A 13,990-nucleotide genomic window follows, 5' to 3' on the forward strand; every position below is an offset into this window, starting at 1 on the left:
GTTCTTAAATGGAAGCTTTCCTTGCTGCTGGCAGCATGGGGGTGTTGGAGGTCATCACGGATTCTAGCCTGTCCATATGTGCCACCTGCACCGGTTGCCAACGCTCCATGCCCCAAAAGCAGAGGCTTGTGCCCTGGTAGCTGCCTGCTGCCAAAAAAGACGAAGGGGAAGGGCATAGTGTGGGCAACCAGTTGAACACTGTCTCTGGCTTCTTGAAGAAGGCTGTGACTGGTTGTGGCTCTGAAACAGCACTGAGGCACTCAGGTTTTGTCTCTCGCTCTCTGCGTAGGGCTGCAGGAGCAGGACTATGTCCACCATGGTGTACCCAAGGGAGGAGAAACTGGACAAGCTGAGCCAAGAGGAGATAATTTCCAACACCAAGCTGGTGATGCAAGGGCTGGAGGCACTCAAGAATGAACACAACTCCATCTTGCACAGCTTGCTGGAGACCATCAAGTGCCTGAAGAAAGATGAAGAAGCCAATCTCGTGCACGAGAAATCCAGCCTGCTCCGCAAGTCAGTGGAGATGATTGAACTGGGGCTTGGAGAAGCTCAGGTGAGAGTGGTGGGTGCCCCCCTATGTGTTGTCCAGGACTGACAGGGGAAGGAGGGCATGTGACCATTTCCCATACGCTGCAGGGTCAGCAAGGGGCTGAGTTTGGAAGGCCAGTGTGACCTTGAGGGTGGGCCCTGAGCATGCATGTGGGGGAGATACAAGATTGTGGTAGTTACTGACTGGGAGTCTTGACAAGGTGATGATGGCATTGTCCAACCATCTGAATGCTGTGGAGTCAGAGAAGCAGAAGCTGCGCGCTCAGGTGCGGAGACTGTGCCAGGAGAACCAGTGGCTGCGCGACGAGCTCGCCAACACCCAACAGAAGCTGCAGCGCAGTGAACAAACTGTGGCTCAGCTGGAGGAGGAGAAGAAACACCTTGAGTTCATGAACCAGCTGAAGAAGTATGATGAGGATGTCTCACCTTCGGTATGCCCTTCTCCTGTCAAGTAGCCACCTTTGGGGACGGGAGAGGTTGGACCAGCGGGATTGCCTAAGTGTGATAGCATTGTCCTGGATTGCCCCTTTCCAGCTACCATGTACAGCAATGCCTGGAACTAAGGGGAGCCTGTATGGGGCAGGGTCTCTGGAAGAATATGGAGCAGCAAAAGCAAATTTGGCTTTATTAGTTTTGCCAGATGGGGGGAAGATGGTGGCTGAGACAGCAGGGGAAGTTGGGGGTGTTGGTGGGCTGCAGCAGGGAGGAGAGATTGGTAGCTGACTCGGCCCAGGCTGCTGGTGTCTCCTCTAAGAACCAATGGTATCATGATTCCCATCGTTCTCAGGAGGAGAAGGAGGGCGACTCTGCCAAGGACTCTCTGGATGATCTGTTCCCGAATGAGGAGGAGGAGCATGGTCCTGGATGTAAGTGTTTGCTCACGTGTGGTTACTGGCTGTCTCTGTTCAAGCCTGATGTGCCAGCTGTGCCCCTGTTTGTTCCTCTGTGCCTGCAGCACCCCGCCAGCACAGCAGTGCAGTGGCAGGTGCCCAGCAGGGAGGCTACGAGATTCCTGCACGCTTGCGCACCCTCCACAACCTTGTCATCCAGTATGCCTCACAGGGACGCTATGAGGTGGCTGTGCCACTCTGCAAGCAGGCGCTGGAGGACCTGGAGAAGACATCAGGCCATGATCACCCTGATGTGGCCACCATGCTCAACATCCTGGCACTAGTGTACAGGTGAGCATGGTGGGGAGGGCATGGCTGGGCCGGGAGAGCTTTCTGCCTCTCTCATTTACCAAGGCAGCACATTCTGGTGACAGGGAGCTCTCCCAGCTGCCAGTGGTTTGCCTTTCAAAAAGGTTTTGGTACAGATGAGGTATTTGAATTGCCAAACTCCCTGATATAACTAAGGACTGGCTAAGGAGAAATCAGAGGGCTGTGGGGGCTGCATCTGTGTGGAAGGAGGACTGTTCACAGTCCTGCTTGCCATGGGCTATGGTGTCCAAATCCTGAATAACTGTTTGGCTTTGTACTGCAGGGATCAGAATAAATACAAAGAGGCAGCACACCTCTTGAATGATGCTCTGTCCATCCGTGAGAAGACTCTGGGTAAAGACCACCCAGCGGTGAGTATCTCCCTCCTCTTCCAGTCACGTCCCTTGGCCTGTGGTGCTCCTTGGGCTAGAACAGTGCCGTTATGGTGCGTCTGCAGCTGGACTGCCGAGGACAGCAGTGTGTGCTGTTATGTGAGGGGGGCTGTTCACATGCTATGGGGCTCTGTTTTGCTGCTTCGGTATTCCGTGCTGTCTTGTTCAGCGTGGCCTGTCAGAAGTTGGCTTTTCCTGGATCCTGTGATGTAGGCAGGGTAGCCTTCTGCCTCTGAACCCCCTTCTCTTCAGAGGCAGCTGTACTGCAGGCATGAAGGGAACACAACAGGCACTGTTACTGCTGTTTGCACCCCTTTTTGGGTCACACTGGATTCTGCTTTGTTTCATGGAGCAGCCTATGTCTTGCAGGTGGCAGCAACTTTGAACAATCTGGCTGTTCTCTACGGCAAGAGAGGGAAGTACAAAGAAGCAGAGCCGCTGTGTAAGCGAGCCCTGGAGATCCGTGAGAAGGTACTGCTCTCCCACCCTTTCCTTCCTCCCAGCTCTCCCTGAGGGTTTTCCCCTATTACCTCACTGCACCTAGGAGATCCAGGGCCTACCTAGTCTCTTTAAATGCTGATTCTGCCACCACCTTTCCTGTCTCTCCAGTGTTTGGAGAGGCCTGTCAGGAGGTGGAAGCTGGCATTTCTCCTCTACCTGCCTAGTCCTTGGCTCCTGTCTGACATAGGCATGTCCTGGAGGGACTCCAGGAGTCCACTGCAGTCTTTAAGTGTTGTGTTTTTGTGGCTTCTCTTCTTTTGTTTACCCAGGTCCTAGGCAAAGACCATCCTGATGTGGCCAAGCAGCTGAACAATCTAGCCCTGCTGTGCCAGAACCAGGGCAAGTATGATGAGGTGGAGTACTATTACTGCCGGGCCCTGGAGATCTATGAGAGCTGTTTGGGTCCTGATGACCCCAACGTGGCCAAGACCAAGAACAACCTGGTGAGACCCTGGGGAAAGGCCATGTGGGGATGGGGAGTGGTGCCATGGGAAAGGTGAGCATTACCTGATGCTTGAAGAAGCAGAGAGATAGCTACAGGAGGGGGGCAGAGTTAATTGGTGTTGCCCAGTGGGGCTGGAGCTGTTTTCTTGGTTGCAGGCCTCCTGTTACCTGAAGCAAGGCAAATACAAAGATGCAGAGGTGCTGTATAAGGAGATCCTTACCCGTGCTCACGTGAAGGAGTTTGGCTCTGTGGATGGTTTGTAAAACAGAAGCTGTTGGGGCTGGGGAAGTGTGAGCAGTCTGATCTGCTGGCTGTCAGCCTAGGCTTGGCTGGTTCTGGTGTCCCCCTGGCAGAGGGATGGGATGCCTTGCAGGGCCCTTGAGATACTGCTATTCTAGTGTGTTATGCTGCTTCACCCCTTCTCTTGGAATGAGTCTTGAAGAGCTCTGGCTGTCAGTCCTTACTGGGTTGGGAATAGTTGTGGCTAAAAGGGGCAATAGAAAGTGGCATAGGCTGAAGTTTCTCCTTGACCCCTGCCACAGGTATCCACCCATGGGAGGACTTGTTCCTTCCTGCCCTTGCAATGTCATTTGCCTTTCTTGGGGCTCTGGCCCAGGGACCAGGGGGATCTGGAAGCCTTGTCACTTCCCTCTGGTGAGCTGCTGGCTCTGGGGACAGAGTGCTGGGCTATGCAGAAAGCAGAGCCACAGTGGAAGTGGCAGAGCGACAGGGTGCAGTGGTGAGCAGAGCTGTCTTGCATTCTTCCCCAAACAGATGAACACAAGCCGATCTGGATGCATGCGGAGGAGAGAGAGGAGATGAGCAAGGTGAGTCTGAGCTGGTCGTGCTGCCTGTTGGTAGTAGCAAGAGCTCTGAGAGGGGAAGGAGATCCAGGGGTTCTGATCTTCTCTTATCACAGCCAGACCGTCCTTCCTGCAGTCTGAAGAGCTGCCATATCCACTAATGAAGGCCAGGAGGGGTCTGGAGAGTGGGGAGAGAGCATGGCTGCTCCTTGGAGCTGCAGGGCGGGAAGGCCTGTCAAAAGAGCTTGATGCTTTTGCTCAGGCAAGGGGTTGTTCAGCCTCTCAGCCACGGCTGCATGCTCTCTCTTGCTTTAGTGATCCGTGTGGGACACACAGATGATGGAAGATGGCGTATGGCAGAAAGCCGTGCTCCAGGGCCTTGGCACTCTGTTCCAAAGAGCTGCTGGGACCCAGAGCACAACCTGTTTCTGAAGCAGCCCTAAGGCTGCCTGGGGAAAAATGGAGGTCAAGAGGAGACTGCTGACATCGCCTTGCTTAAGAAACAGAGCCAAACCTCCTGAAAAAGATCTCTGCACAGAGCAAGCCCTAGCTGTTCTAAGTCCTAGCTGGCCTCTGAAAGAGGATAGACATGGGCTGGGCTTGCCTTGGATTAGGCTCAGAGGCAAAGAAGCTGTTGCTCCTGTTGCCCAGGCCCTGCTCTGTGCTCAGCTGATAAATGCAGCAGAGTCCTATCTCTGCTTTTCCCAAGCCTAAGACCTCACCTGCTTTTTGGCAGGAGGGTGAAGCAGCAGAGTGAAGGGTGCTGGTCTAGTCCTCTGTCTGCAGTGGGAGCAGACACTGTCTCTCTCCTTTTCCTTTGCCCTCAGAGCAGGCCCTATCCCTATATGGGCTCAGACAGCAGGCTGGTGTGCTTGTCTTAGGGACTTATCAGTCCCATCCTTTGAGTCCTAAGAGCAAGGCACCAGCAGCTGCCTCCCACCAGCATGCTGTGTCTTCCCTTTGAAACGCTCTCCGCAGTCCCCAGTGCAGAGCAGTGCTCAGCTCTGCCTCACACCGCTCCACTTGCTGCCCTGGGAAGGCTCTGCTGCAAAAGAATTACACTTGCTGTGACACCATCTTGTGCAGGAGAAATCAAAGTTGGAGTAGAGACCAGGCTCTGTTTGCCCCCTCTGGGATTAAAACACTTCTGATGGTATCTTTGGAGAATTAAGGAGTCAAGGGTAGATAGTTGTAGTGTGGAGCTATGCTCCAGGTAACTCAAATTTTGATACAGGGGTAAGAGAACAGGCTTGGGGACCTGTAGTTAGAGTGAGATTAGTTTTACAGCCTGGGGCAAGCGTTGAGCCTCTTTTCCTGCCCCTGGGGCTCCTGTTCTCAGGGCAGCTGTGGCCATGCCCCAGAGCATGGTTGGTGTGGCTTTCCTGGCCAGGCAGCAGTAACCACAGCTGAGCCCAGGGGCTGGGGCTGCTGCACTCTGCTCTGTGCTATTTGCATATCTCCTATTAAAAAGTATCAAACCCTTCTTGCAGAGCTTCATTGTTTTTTTTTCCCTTCACCCCTCATTCCCTCTGCTCTCAGTAGCAGTGCGGGGGGAGCAGCTTATGCCAGCAGCGGGGCCTGGGGCACAGCTGGCAGCTCTGGCCTGTGAGGATCTTTCTGTCCTGGGGGATTTGACACCTTTCCCCTTGGGTTCAGCCACCCTCTGTGCAAGCTTCAGAGATGTTTTGAGGCTGTGCAGGTTCTGGTGTAAGGAAACGAAGGCATGTCATGTCCTCCAGAGTGCCATGAGGATGGGCTCTGTTGTCCCTGCTGCCTTTGATACCATGGGAGGGGCAAGGAGATAAGATGATGCTCCTTGCTGGGTTGGGGACATCACTTCTACTTGGGGCCCAAATCTGTTGCAGAAAATGGGCTTTCAGCTTTCCCTCCAGGAACCTGCTGGGCTTCATCACCGCATTTGCACATTGTGCTTCCAAAGGCTGGGCTGGTGCAGGGGTGCAGCCTGGGGCCCGACCCTGGCACGCAGTGGGAGAGCACAGGCCAGAGAACGGTGGTAGGCGTGGGGCTAACAGCTCTTCTCTCTTATCACCCTGTAGAGCAAGCACAGAGACAGTGCTCCCTATGCTGAGTATGGCGGCTGGTACAAGGCCTGTAAGGTTAGCAGGTAAGAGGTGGTTTGTGGGCAGCTGTGGGCTCGGAAGGGGGTGGCCCCAGGGCTCCTGATCACTGTCCATATATTACTACAGCCCGACTGTGAACACTACTCTGAGGAACCTGGGTGCGCTGTACCGACGCCAAGGCAAGCTAGAGGCAGCGGAGACCTTGGAGGAGTGTGCAGTTCGCTCTCGGCGGCAGGTAATCCCAGAGGGACCTAGGGGGCATTGTGGGGTTTGGGGTGGCAGGCACAGCATTTGGCTTGGGATGCGGTGAGGGACTCTCCTGCACCTTGCAGCTTCTGATATCCTTGTTTATGTTCCCGTGACACCAGAGCACCTTGGTGGTTGGGCTTGCACTTGTGCAGGGGTACACGGTGTACGTGCACGTGGCGGCACATATGTGTGCATGCATGTGTGGATGGAGCAGATGGCAGTGTGTGTATGTGTGGGGAAGCAGGTGTGGCTCTTTGCAGAAGTACTGCGGTTGGGTTGGGGCAGGTTACTGGGTTGCTGAGGAGATCTGCACTCACTGGGATGTTTTCTTCCCACTAATTTTTTTTTGTCCAAGGAACACATTAGGGATTTCTTAGAGTGCCTCTCACCAAAACTCATCTTGATCCTCTAATAATAAAGCAGGAGCTGTAAGCACCTAGCACAAAGACTGAAGGACAGCAGAAACCTTCACACACCAAAATGTGAAGAAAAAAAGCTGTCAGCTTTGGGGTAGCAGGCCCTTGTCCCCCAGGGTGGTTTCTGTCTTGGTGGGGGTGGTCACTGAGCTGGGAACCCAAACAGGGATTGCAAAGTGCAGGACGGTGTTTGGCTCCATCCTTCTTGTGCTGGAGAGTTTTGGTTGTGATGAGGTAACAGCCAAGAGAGGGCACAGCAGATTGCTAGAGGGAGAGAACAGAGAAGGGCAAAACATGGTGCTTCTTTATCCCTTTCTACTTGCAGGGCATTGACCCGATCAACCAGACAAAGGTGGTAGAGATCCTGAAGGAGGGTGATGGCACAGAGAGACGTCGGAGCCTGGGGGGCAGCGTCAAGTACGAGAATGCCACAGATGGTAGCGAGGAAGTGAGTATGGGCGTGGAATGGAGTGGGGTAAGTACAAGACACCGTCAAGAATGGCCTCAGCTGGCTGCCAGAGGGAAGGGACAGCCTAGCTCAGGGCTGTTCCCGCATGGCCTTGTCGTGGCATCCTTGTCTGCCTCCATTCGTTCCCTGCACACTACTTTCTCCTCTTTCTTGGCATGAGCCAGCCGGCCCACAAAGGTGCATGTCCAGGCCTGGCTTCTGGTGTACAGGCCAGATATCCCCAACTGAGAGCTCCTGTTTCCCAGGGGCTGCCAGGCCCTAGTAATGCACAGTACGAGCTGGTCCTGGTCTGTCCTTAATCTTAGCCTTGCAACCTTATTAACACCTCTCTCTGCTGTTCCTCTCTCAAGGTCCTGGCTCAGAGCGTTGGCCCCATCTCAGGCCCATACAGCCTCTGTAGGCAAATTGGCTGTCTGTCCTGCACTGCAGCACAGGCAATGCTGAGCCTGGGGAGGGTTGGGTGTGTGTGTGTGTGTACATGCCTGGTGTGTCTGTGACTGAGTGACTGCAGGGCACAAGAGGTCTGCAGCCAATGTCTTTGTTGTCCCTCTCTCTTGGTCTCGTGCCTTCCATGGGCTCTGGCCAAGCAGAGGTGGTAAAAGGCAGGTCTTTGCTGGTGTTAGCTGAGGCACAGACAGGGCAACCCGAGCCTGTTTAGGCTGGCTCTGAGACTGAGAGGCACTTTGGTCACTAGCACTGAGTTTGGAGGAAGGTGGCAGTCCAGGTCTGGGACAGGTGCCTTTTGTCTTCTGCAAGGAAGAGGATGGAGAAGAGGCGGCAAGTGAGCATGGTGCTGGTGGGTGTTTGGCTCAAGGGCTGCTAGAGCTGTTGACGTTTACCATTTTGCCTGCAAACTCTAGTTGAGAGCATAGTGTAGCTGGATACCCAGGGATTGTTGGGGCCTGGCACGGGTGGCACACTGAGCACAGAGTTCTTTTGCTCCCCCCTCACATCTGCTGTCACTAACCCTTCCCCACCTGGCTTGCCTCCATCCCCACCTGCATGAGCTCCCTTCCTTCCTCCTTCCCTGTTGCCATGACAGCCCCTCAACACCTAAGCCTCAAGCCTGCTGGCTCTCTTGATTGTGGATTGTACTCAAGAGGTGGCTGGAGGGGACCGGGGGAGCAGAGCTTTGAGGGAACCTGGCAGCTCTGCCAGGTGCAGGGCTGTCCTCTGTCCTGCCTCTTGACATCAGGAGTGAAGAGGGTCCTAGCCCTGGCAAGGCACCAATCCTGGGCTCTTGCACTCCCTGTTAGTAGAGGGGCTAGACAAGCACAGAGGGAGGGGGCTGCAGGTTTGGATTAGGATCTCGTGGTCCCTGTCCTGGCTGGTGTCTCTCTGCTGTTCCTTCTGTCTGCAGTTGTTGTTAGGTGATTGCCTTGCACTGGTGGTGGTCTGGGAGACCTTCCTGATGATCTGATCATCCCAAGGCAAGCACGCACCGCCACCCTCTCCTCCAGCCTGACCCAGCCGAGGAAGATAGTAGTCCCTGCTCTTATGACACTTCTCCAGGGGTCTTGGCAAGGCTTCTCTGGACCAGCCAGCTGTAGGTAGAGGGTTTGAGGGCTAGCCCAGCACTTGGGGCTGCTGCCATGATGCTCGGTGCCCTTTCCAGCCTGCTGCACACGTAGGCAGCCTCCTCTCCCCAGCTAGCAGCCCTGCACTGGGCTGCAGCTCCTTCAGAAAGAAGGCTGAGGCAGCTCCTGCTGCCCTGTCTGTCACAACCAGTTGTTCCGTGTGCTGGTCTGGAGGCCTCAGATGTGCTGCTCCCGGGCAGCCTCTGCTTCCAGCTGCTGCAGGCAGGGCCTGGAAGCACCCCATGGCCTGGACTAGGTACTTGCTGCCCAGGTAACAGGGCTGGGGAGCCAGGGTCTGGGCTGAGCCTGAAGTCCTGGGAGCAAGAGGCCCAGGCTGTTCCTCCCTGAGCTAGCTTCTTCCTGCCAGAACATGCTGGCAAAGAGGTGAGCCTGCTGTTTCAGCCTCACGAGACTCCCTCCCTGCCCAGACAGGGGTTGTTGTCTCTCTGCATGCACCCACCAGCTCCCTGGGTGATCTATGACCTCATGGCCATGTGAATTGTGTCTTTCTCCTCTCTGTGCACTAGGCTTAAATGCCTCCTGAGAATCCCTCTTTCACACCTGGATGTTTGTGTTGTACCTTCCGACTTTTCCTCCACACCATCCCTTCTTCCTCGGCAAGAACTCCACACCAGCCCCCCAACCCTCCTGGCACGTGAGGGCACCGCCACGCCTGCAGAGGAGTGCCTGGCCACGTGGCCCAGCTCCAATCCCGTGGCCGGCAAGAGCAGGAAGAATCTGCGAGGAGCTGCCTGCTCCCCCAGGCCAGGGCAATGGGCCACTGTCCCCTTGCATGCCCCAACCCTCACCCTGCCCTTGCACATCTCTGGGGACCAGGCCTGCAGGGGATTGTCTTCACTCCAGGGGTGCCGACTCCACTGTCATTAGACATCCTCAGCCTTCCTAGCTTGTTCCCTCCACCTCTGCGGAGGCCAGGACAGAGGCACGAAGATGGGAAGCTGTTTTGTGTCAGAGGACTGGCCTTGGCAGGGCTGTGGCGTGCCCAGTTGCTTTCTTCCCTGTAGGCTTAGCTGATGTTGGTACCCTGTAGCAAGCCTGTGCTGGCCACCTGTGAGCTGGGCTCTCCCTGCAGCATAGAGCAGTCCCCATCTCGCTATCCTCTGCGCTGAGCTCTGCAACCCAGGGGCAACATGCGGGTCTCTGCAGGGGCACAGGAATGTGGGGCAGCCCATAGCAACTGTACATCCAAGATGAGGTGAGGGGGTGACAGCCAAGGGCCATGCATGGACCAGGGACCTGCCAGGAGAAGTGTGCTTGGTTGCAACTTCCTGACCTGTTGCTGTAGCTGAGTTCCTGATGGCATTAAGGGATGAATCAGCTCCCCGTTGCTCCAGGGTCCCCAGGTGTGGCTGCTAGGAGAGGGAAAACTGGAGGTGAAGCTGTTTGCTGTTCCTTGGAGGCAGAGGAAGGGTAGGAGGAAAGCAGAACTTTTCTGCAAGGCGTCAGGCCCCAGACCCTTGTAAGTGGCTGAGATGGGGAAGGGGCTGGCTTGGAGCAGAGTGGTTGAGAGAAAAGGAGGTGCAAAGAAGAATGTGAGGAAAGGAAGAGCTGGGGACTTGGGGTTCTGAGCATTTGGGGGCAGAGGGGATGGCTGGAGGGATGGTTGGAAGGAGGTTTCCACAGGAGAAGGGGACAGGTTGCTCATGGAGGATGACAGTTCTTGAATGCAGGACCTGGCTTGCCAGGCATGGTCCCTGGGGCTGTGACTCACTGTCTGGCTGTCCCTAGCCCAGTGGGTGGGATATCTAACCCTGTCACTGCTAGAAGACAGGGCTGACCCTGGGTGTTTGTGGAGGTGGCTCAGTGCCTCTGGGCTTCCAGGCCTGCCCAGGGTCTGGTGCTGTCAGTCACTGCTGGGAAAAGAGATGTTTCCCAGAGCCAGACCACCACTGTCTTGAGCCTCACACACTTGGGTGCACATCCTCATCCCACCTCCTCTAGGGAGTGAACCTCCTTGGCCCTCCTACCTGGGAAGAAAGCTGGGGAGGCTGCAGGCAGTGGGACAGAGGCCAGCACAGGACTGCCCCTTATTTATTTAGGTAGATGGCTTCTCTCATGCTAGTCATCTGGCACATTGTGATACTAAACACACTTGTGTCTGTCTCGGTCTCACTTTCCCATGGTGCTGCAGAGGCCTTGGGGCACATGCATGCTGCTTCCCTGGGAGCCTGTGCTTCCTGAAAGGAGGTTTATCTTCAGGACTATGGGGTGTGGAGCCCAGGGCTGAGTGTTCTAGGGCCGTGCCTTCCCTGCCTCTCTCTCCCAGTGCTTCTCCATGCTCCTGGAGAGTGGTGAGTCCCCAGTGCAGGGTGCATTCAGGCCTCAGTGCCACCCGCCCCTGTGCTTTGCTGTGTCCTGGACCTGGTGCTGTAACAACCATACCTCTGATTAAAGGTAGACAGACTTGAACCGCTGCCCTGTGCTTCTTTCCATTCTCTGTAGGCCAGTGTTGGCCAGCCCTGGGGTGGTGGGTGCAAATGCTGCTGGAGCAGGTGTGAGGGTGCTTGGTGTTTGTGTGCATGAGGATGTGCTGCCCCCGGGGTGCCTCTCCTAGCCTGAGCATTGGAGAGGAGAGACACAGCTCCACACTGTGCCTCTCCCTAACCTTCAAAGTGGGGTTGCTACTAACCTCAGCTCTATAGCCATGGGTGGCAGGGCTGCCCAGGGGCATCTGAGCTTGGGCCTTCCCCAGCAGGTGTTTCCGTTAGCCAGAGAAGTACCCCATTGTGTCTCCCTGTACTGAGCTCCATGTGCTGCCAAATCCTGCCTAGGTCCTCTGTCTCCATGCAGCAGGCAGGCTGGAAGCGTACAGTGGAGAGCAGCTCAGTGGTAGAGCTGCTTCTTTTTCTTTGAGTTCTCTCATTCTGGTGGGTGCAATGGGGTGGGGGCTCTGCGGTAAACCAAGCCCCATAAATGTTCTGCATTAAAAATAGCCCTGCAGAAAAGAGAGTGGGGAGGGAAAGGAAGCTATTTTTAACCCAGCATGCAGCAGCATTTGGTTCTGGTGTTGGTCTGCAGTCAGCCTGCATCACTGCAGCTGGGGAAGTTTGGCTCCATCCTCTAGCCCTGACCCCAGAGCATACTTTCTGCCTGGATCCTGCTACACTTGTACCATGATCCCACTTCCCTCCCGCAGCTGCATTCCCTTCTCCACCCCTGGCTTGTGTACCCTGGAAAAAAGAACAGTACCTGATATGGCAGTACCCTGCAGGGAGAGGGGTGACCCAGTGCAAGTCTGGTGGGGAGGCAAAAGACACCCCACCACCCCCACCCCATCTTTGCTAGTGCCACATACTGATGGCCAGCTCCTCCAAAACCTGCCCGGGATGCCTGGTGCAGGAGTTGAATTGTTTGCCTTGCTAATATTTTTGGTACTCTCTGCATTCCTGGTGAGTGGGTCCCCTGCAGCAACAGCACATGGCTCCCAGTTTGGAAATCCTTCATCCTGACGAGAAAGTGAAGTAGTTTCATGCACTTGGCTTATTCAAGAAGGGATGACATAAATACCAGGAGAAAGGTTTACTGGTAGGAAAAGTCCTGTTCATCCTAGGGCTGGACCAGCTTTGGGTAACTGGAGCAGGGAAGTCTGGGAAAAGCCTTCCCCAGGGCCACGACCCATGGAGGTCAGCACAAGGGTGTGAGTGACCTAGGGCAGAGTCCACTGCTGCTGCCAGCCTGGGCCACGGCACTTGAAGTGGTACAACAGGACTCCCACACATGCTAGTAAGGAACGAAAGGCTTTTACAGTTGCCTTACCTCCGTTTCTTCTGCCCTGATGTACCAGGGGCCATTGGGATCAGGAGCAGGGAGGACTGCTGTTGTCAGGCCATCAGAGCAAAAGTAACTCTGCAGCGGCAGTGGTGCCATAACCTTGTGTAATGAGCACGCCTGGCCACAGGGCAAGAACTTGGTGTCATGCTGGCAGCCTGTGCCTTGCACACACGTGGAGCTAAATGCTGGAGATGGGCTCAGAGCTTGTCAAGGGCTGAGAGTGCCTTTCTGAGTACTGGGGACTTTTAGGGGCATTTGGGAGGAATCAGATTTAGGGCTGGTTTTGGTCTTTGGAAAAAGCAAATCGCTGTAAAGCTGGGGCAGCTAGTGCAGCTAAAGTTGGGGGGGGTCAAGGAGAGCGGTGCCTGCTTGGCAACACAATGTTGGTGCAGCCAAAAGAAAGCATCCCAGATGGAGCTGCTGGCATTGCTCAGCAGGCTCCAAGCTAATCGTCTTGGAGGCATTAGAGGTGGAACAAGGCTGTGTGTGCAGGTGGACTAGTCTTGTCTGACATGAGTGAGCCTGCAGGCCTGGCATGTGGGATCAAGATGTGCAGCAGGATGAGTGCTGGAGGGAGAAGAGGAATAACAATGGCATGGTGAGGAAGGACGAAGAGACGGGGAGGGTAGTCTCTAGCCAGCAGCAAATGAGCGAGTCCTTGAAATGAACATCCCAGCAGCATGTCCTGGCCTGACAAAAGTACTCCCAAGCTTTGGGCTCCTGTCAGGGCTCAGTGCTTCCCTGGCTCCTGGGACCTCCTTGGTAGCTGCTGCCTGAGCTGTTGCAGGTGCTGGAGCTATGCTGTGTGGGGATGCCAGTGCCATTTGTGCTGGTGGCCTGGTGTCAGGCAGAAGCCTGACTGGGTGTTGGGCTTGCAGGAGGGAGGAGCCAGGCCACCGTGGGGGTCCCTGACTCCATGGTGGTCATGTCCCATGGAGAACCAGGGGGCAGGGGAGCCATGTAGTGAACAGTAAGCCTGCTCTGGGCCAGGCCTAAGTCCTGCATGCAAGCAGGCAAGAGTGTTTGGAGCAAAGCCTCGTCCTGGCTGCCTGTATGCAGCATGTCAGAGCCTGATTGGTGCCACTCAGCCATCACCCTGGCTTGTGTCTCTGTGTCCAGGATGGCAGTGGCACCCTCCAGCGCAGCAGCTCCCTGGGGAAAATCCGGGATGTGATACGGAGGAGCAGTGAGATGTTGGTCAAGAAACTGCAGGGCACTGGTCCCCTGGAGCCCAGGAACACCAGGTAGGGACCAGAGCTGTGAGGGCCAAGCCGTGGGTGCAGGGCGGGCACACCTTGGGGGCTGGGGTCTGGCCAGGCACAAGATCACACCTGCTCTCTTGTGCTTTCTTGTAGCATGAAACGAGCTGCATCATTAAATTACCTGCACAAGTCCAGCGATGCTTCGTTTGAGGTGAGAGCAGGCAGGGGGCAGGGATGGTGCAGGACTGGGTGCTGGGTGGGGGCTGTGGGGCTGCAGCTGGCTCTGGGGGCCATGGCCCGTGCCACAGGGGG

At 55.6% G+C, this 13,990-nt stretch overlaps 1 protein-coding gene across 1 annotated transcript; it reads left to right on the forward strand.

Moving 5' to 3' along the window:
• Positions 1 to 281: 281 nt before the first annotated feature.
• LOC104459240 (kinesin light chain 1-like) lies at positions 282 to 13,889 on the forward strand (the record flags this gene model as incomplete). The annotated part of the gene is made up of 14 exons (XM_010084417.1): positions 282 to 556; positions 753 to 983; positions 1,340 to 1,418; positions 1,532 to 1,733; positions 2,035 to 2,122; positions 2,513 to 2,614; positions 2,914 to 3,087; positions 3,245 to 3,344; positions 3,864 to 3,916; positions 5,950 to 6,017; positions 6,100 to 6,208; positions 6,964 to 7,113; positions 13,596 to 13,720; positions 13,832 to 13,889. Coding segments are annotated over exons 1-14 (1,788 nt in total), but the record flags the coding sequence as incomplete, so codon positions are not given.
• Positions 13,890 to 13,990: the final 101 nt, after the last annotated feature.

The sequence above is a fragment of the Pterocles gutturalis genome, unplaced genomic scaffold, assembly GCF_000699245.1.
Source record: "Pterocles gutturalis isolate BGI_N339 unplaced genomic scaffold, ASM69924v1 scaffold48075, whole genome shotgun sequence".
Classification (NCBI taxonomy): domain Eukaryota; kingdom Metazoa; phylum Chordata; class Aves; order Pterocliformes; family Pteroclidae; genus Pterocles; species Pterocles gutturalis.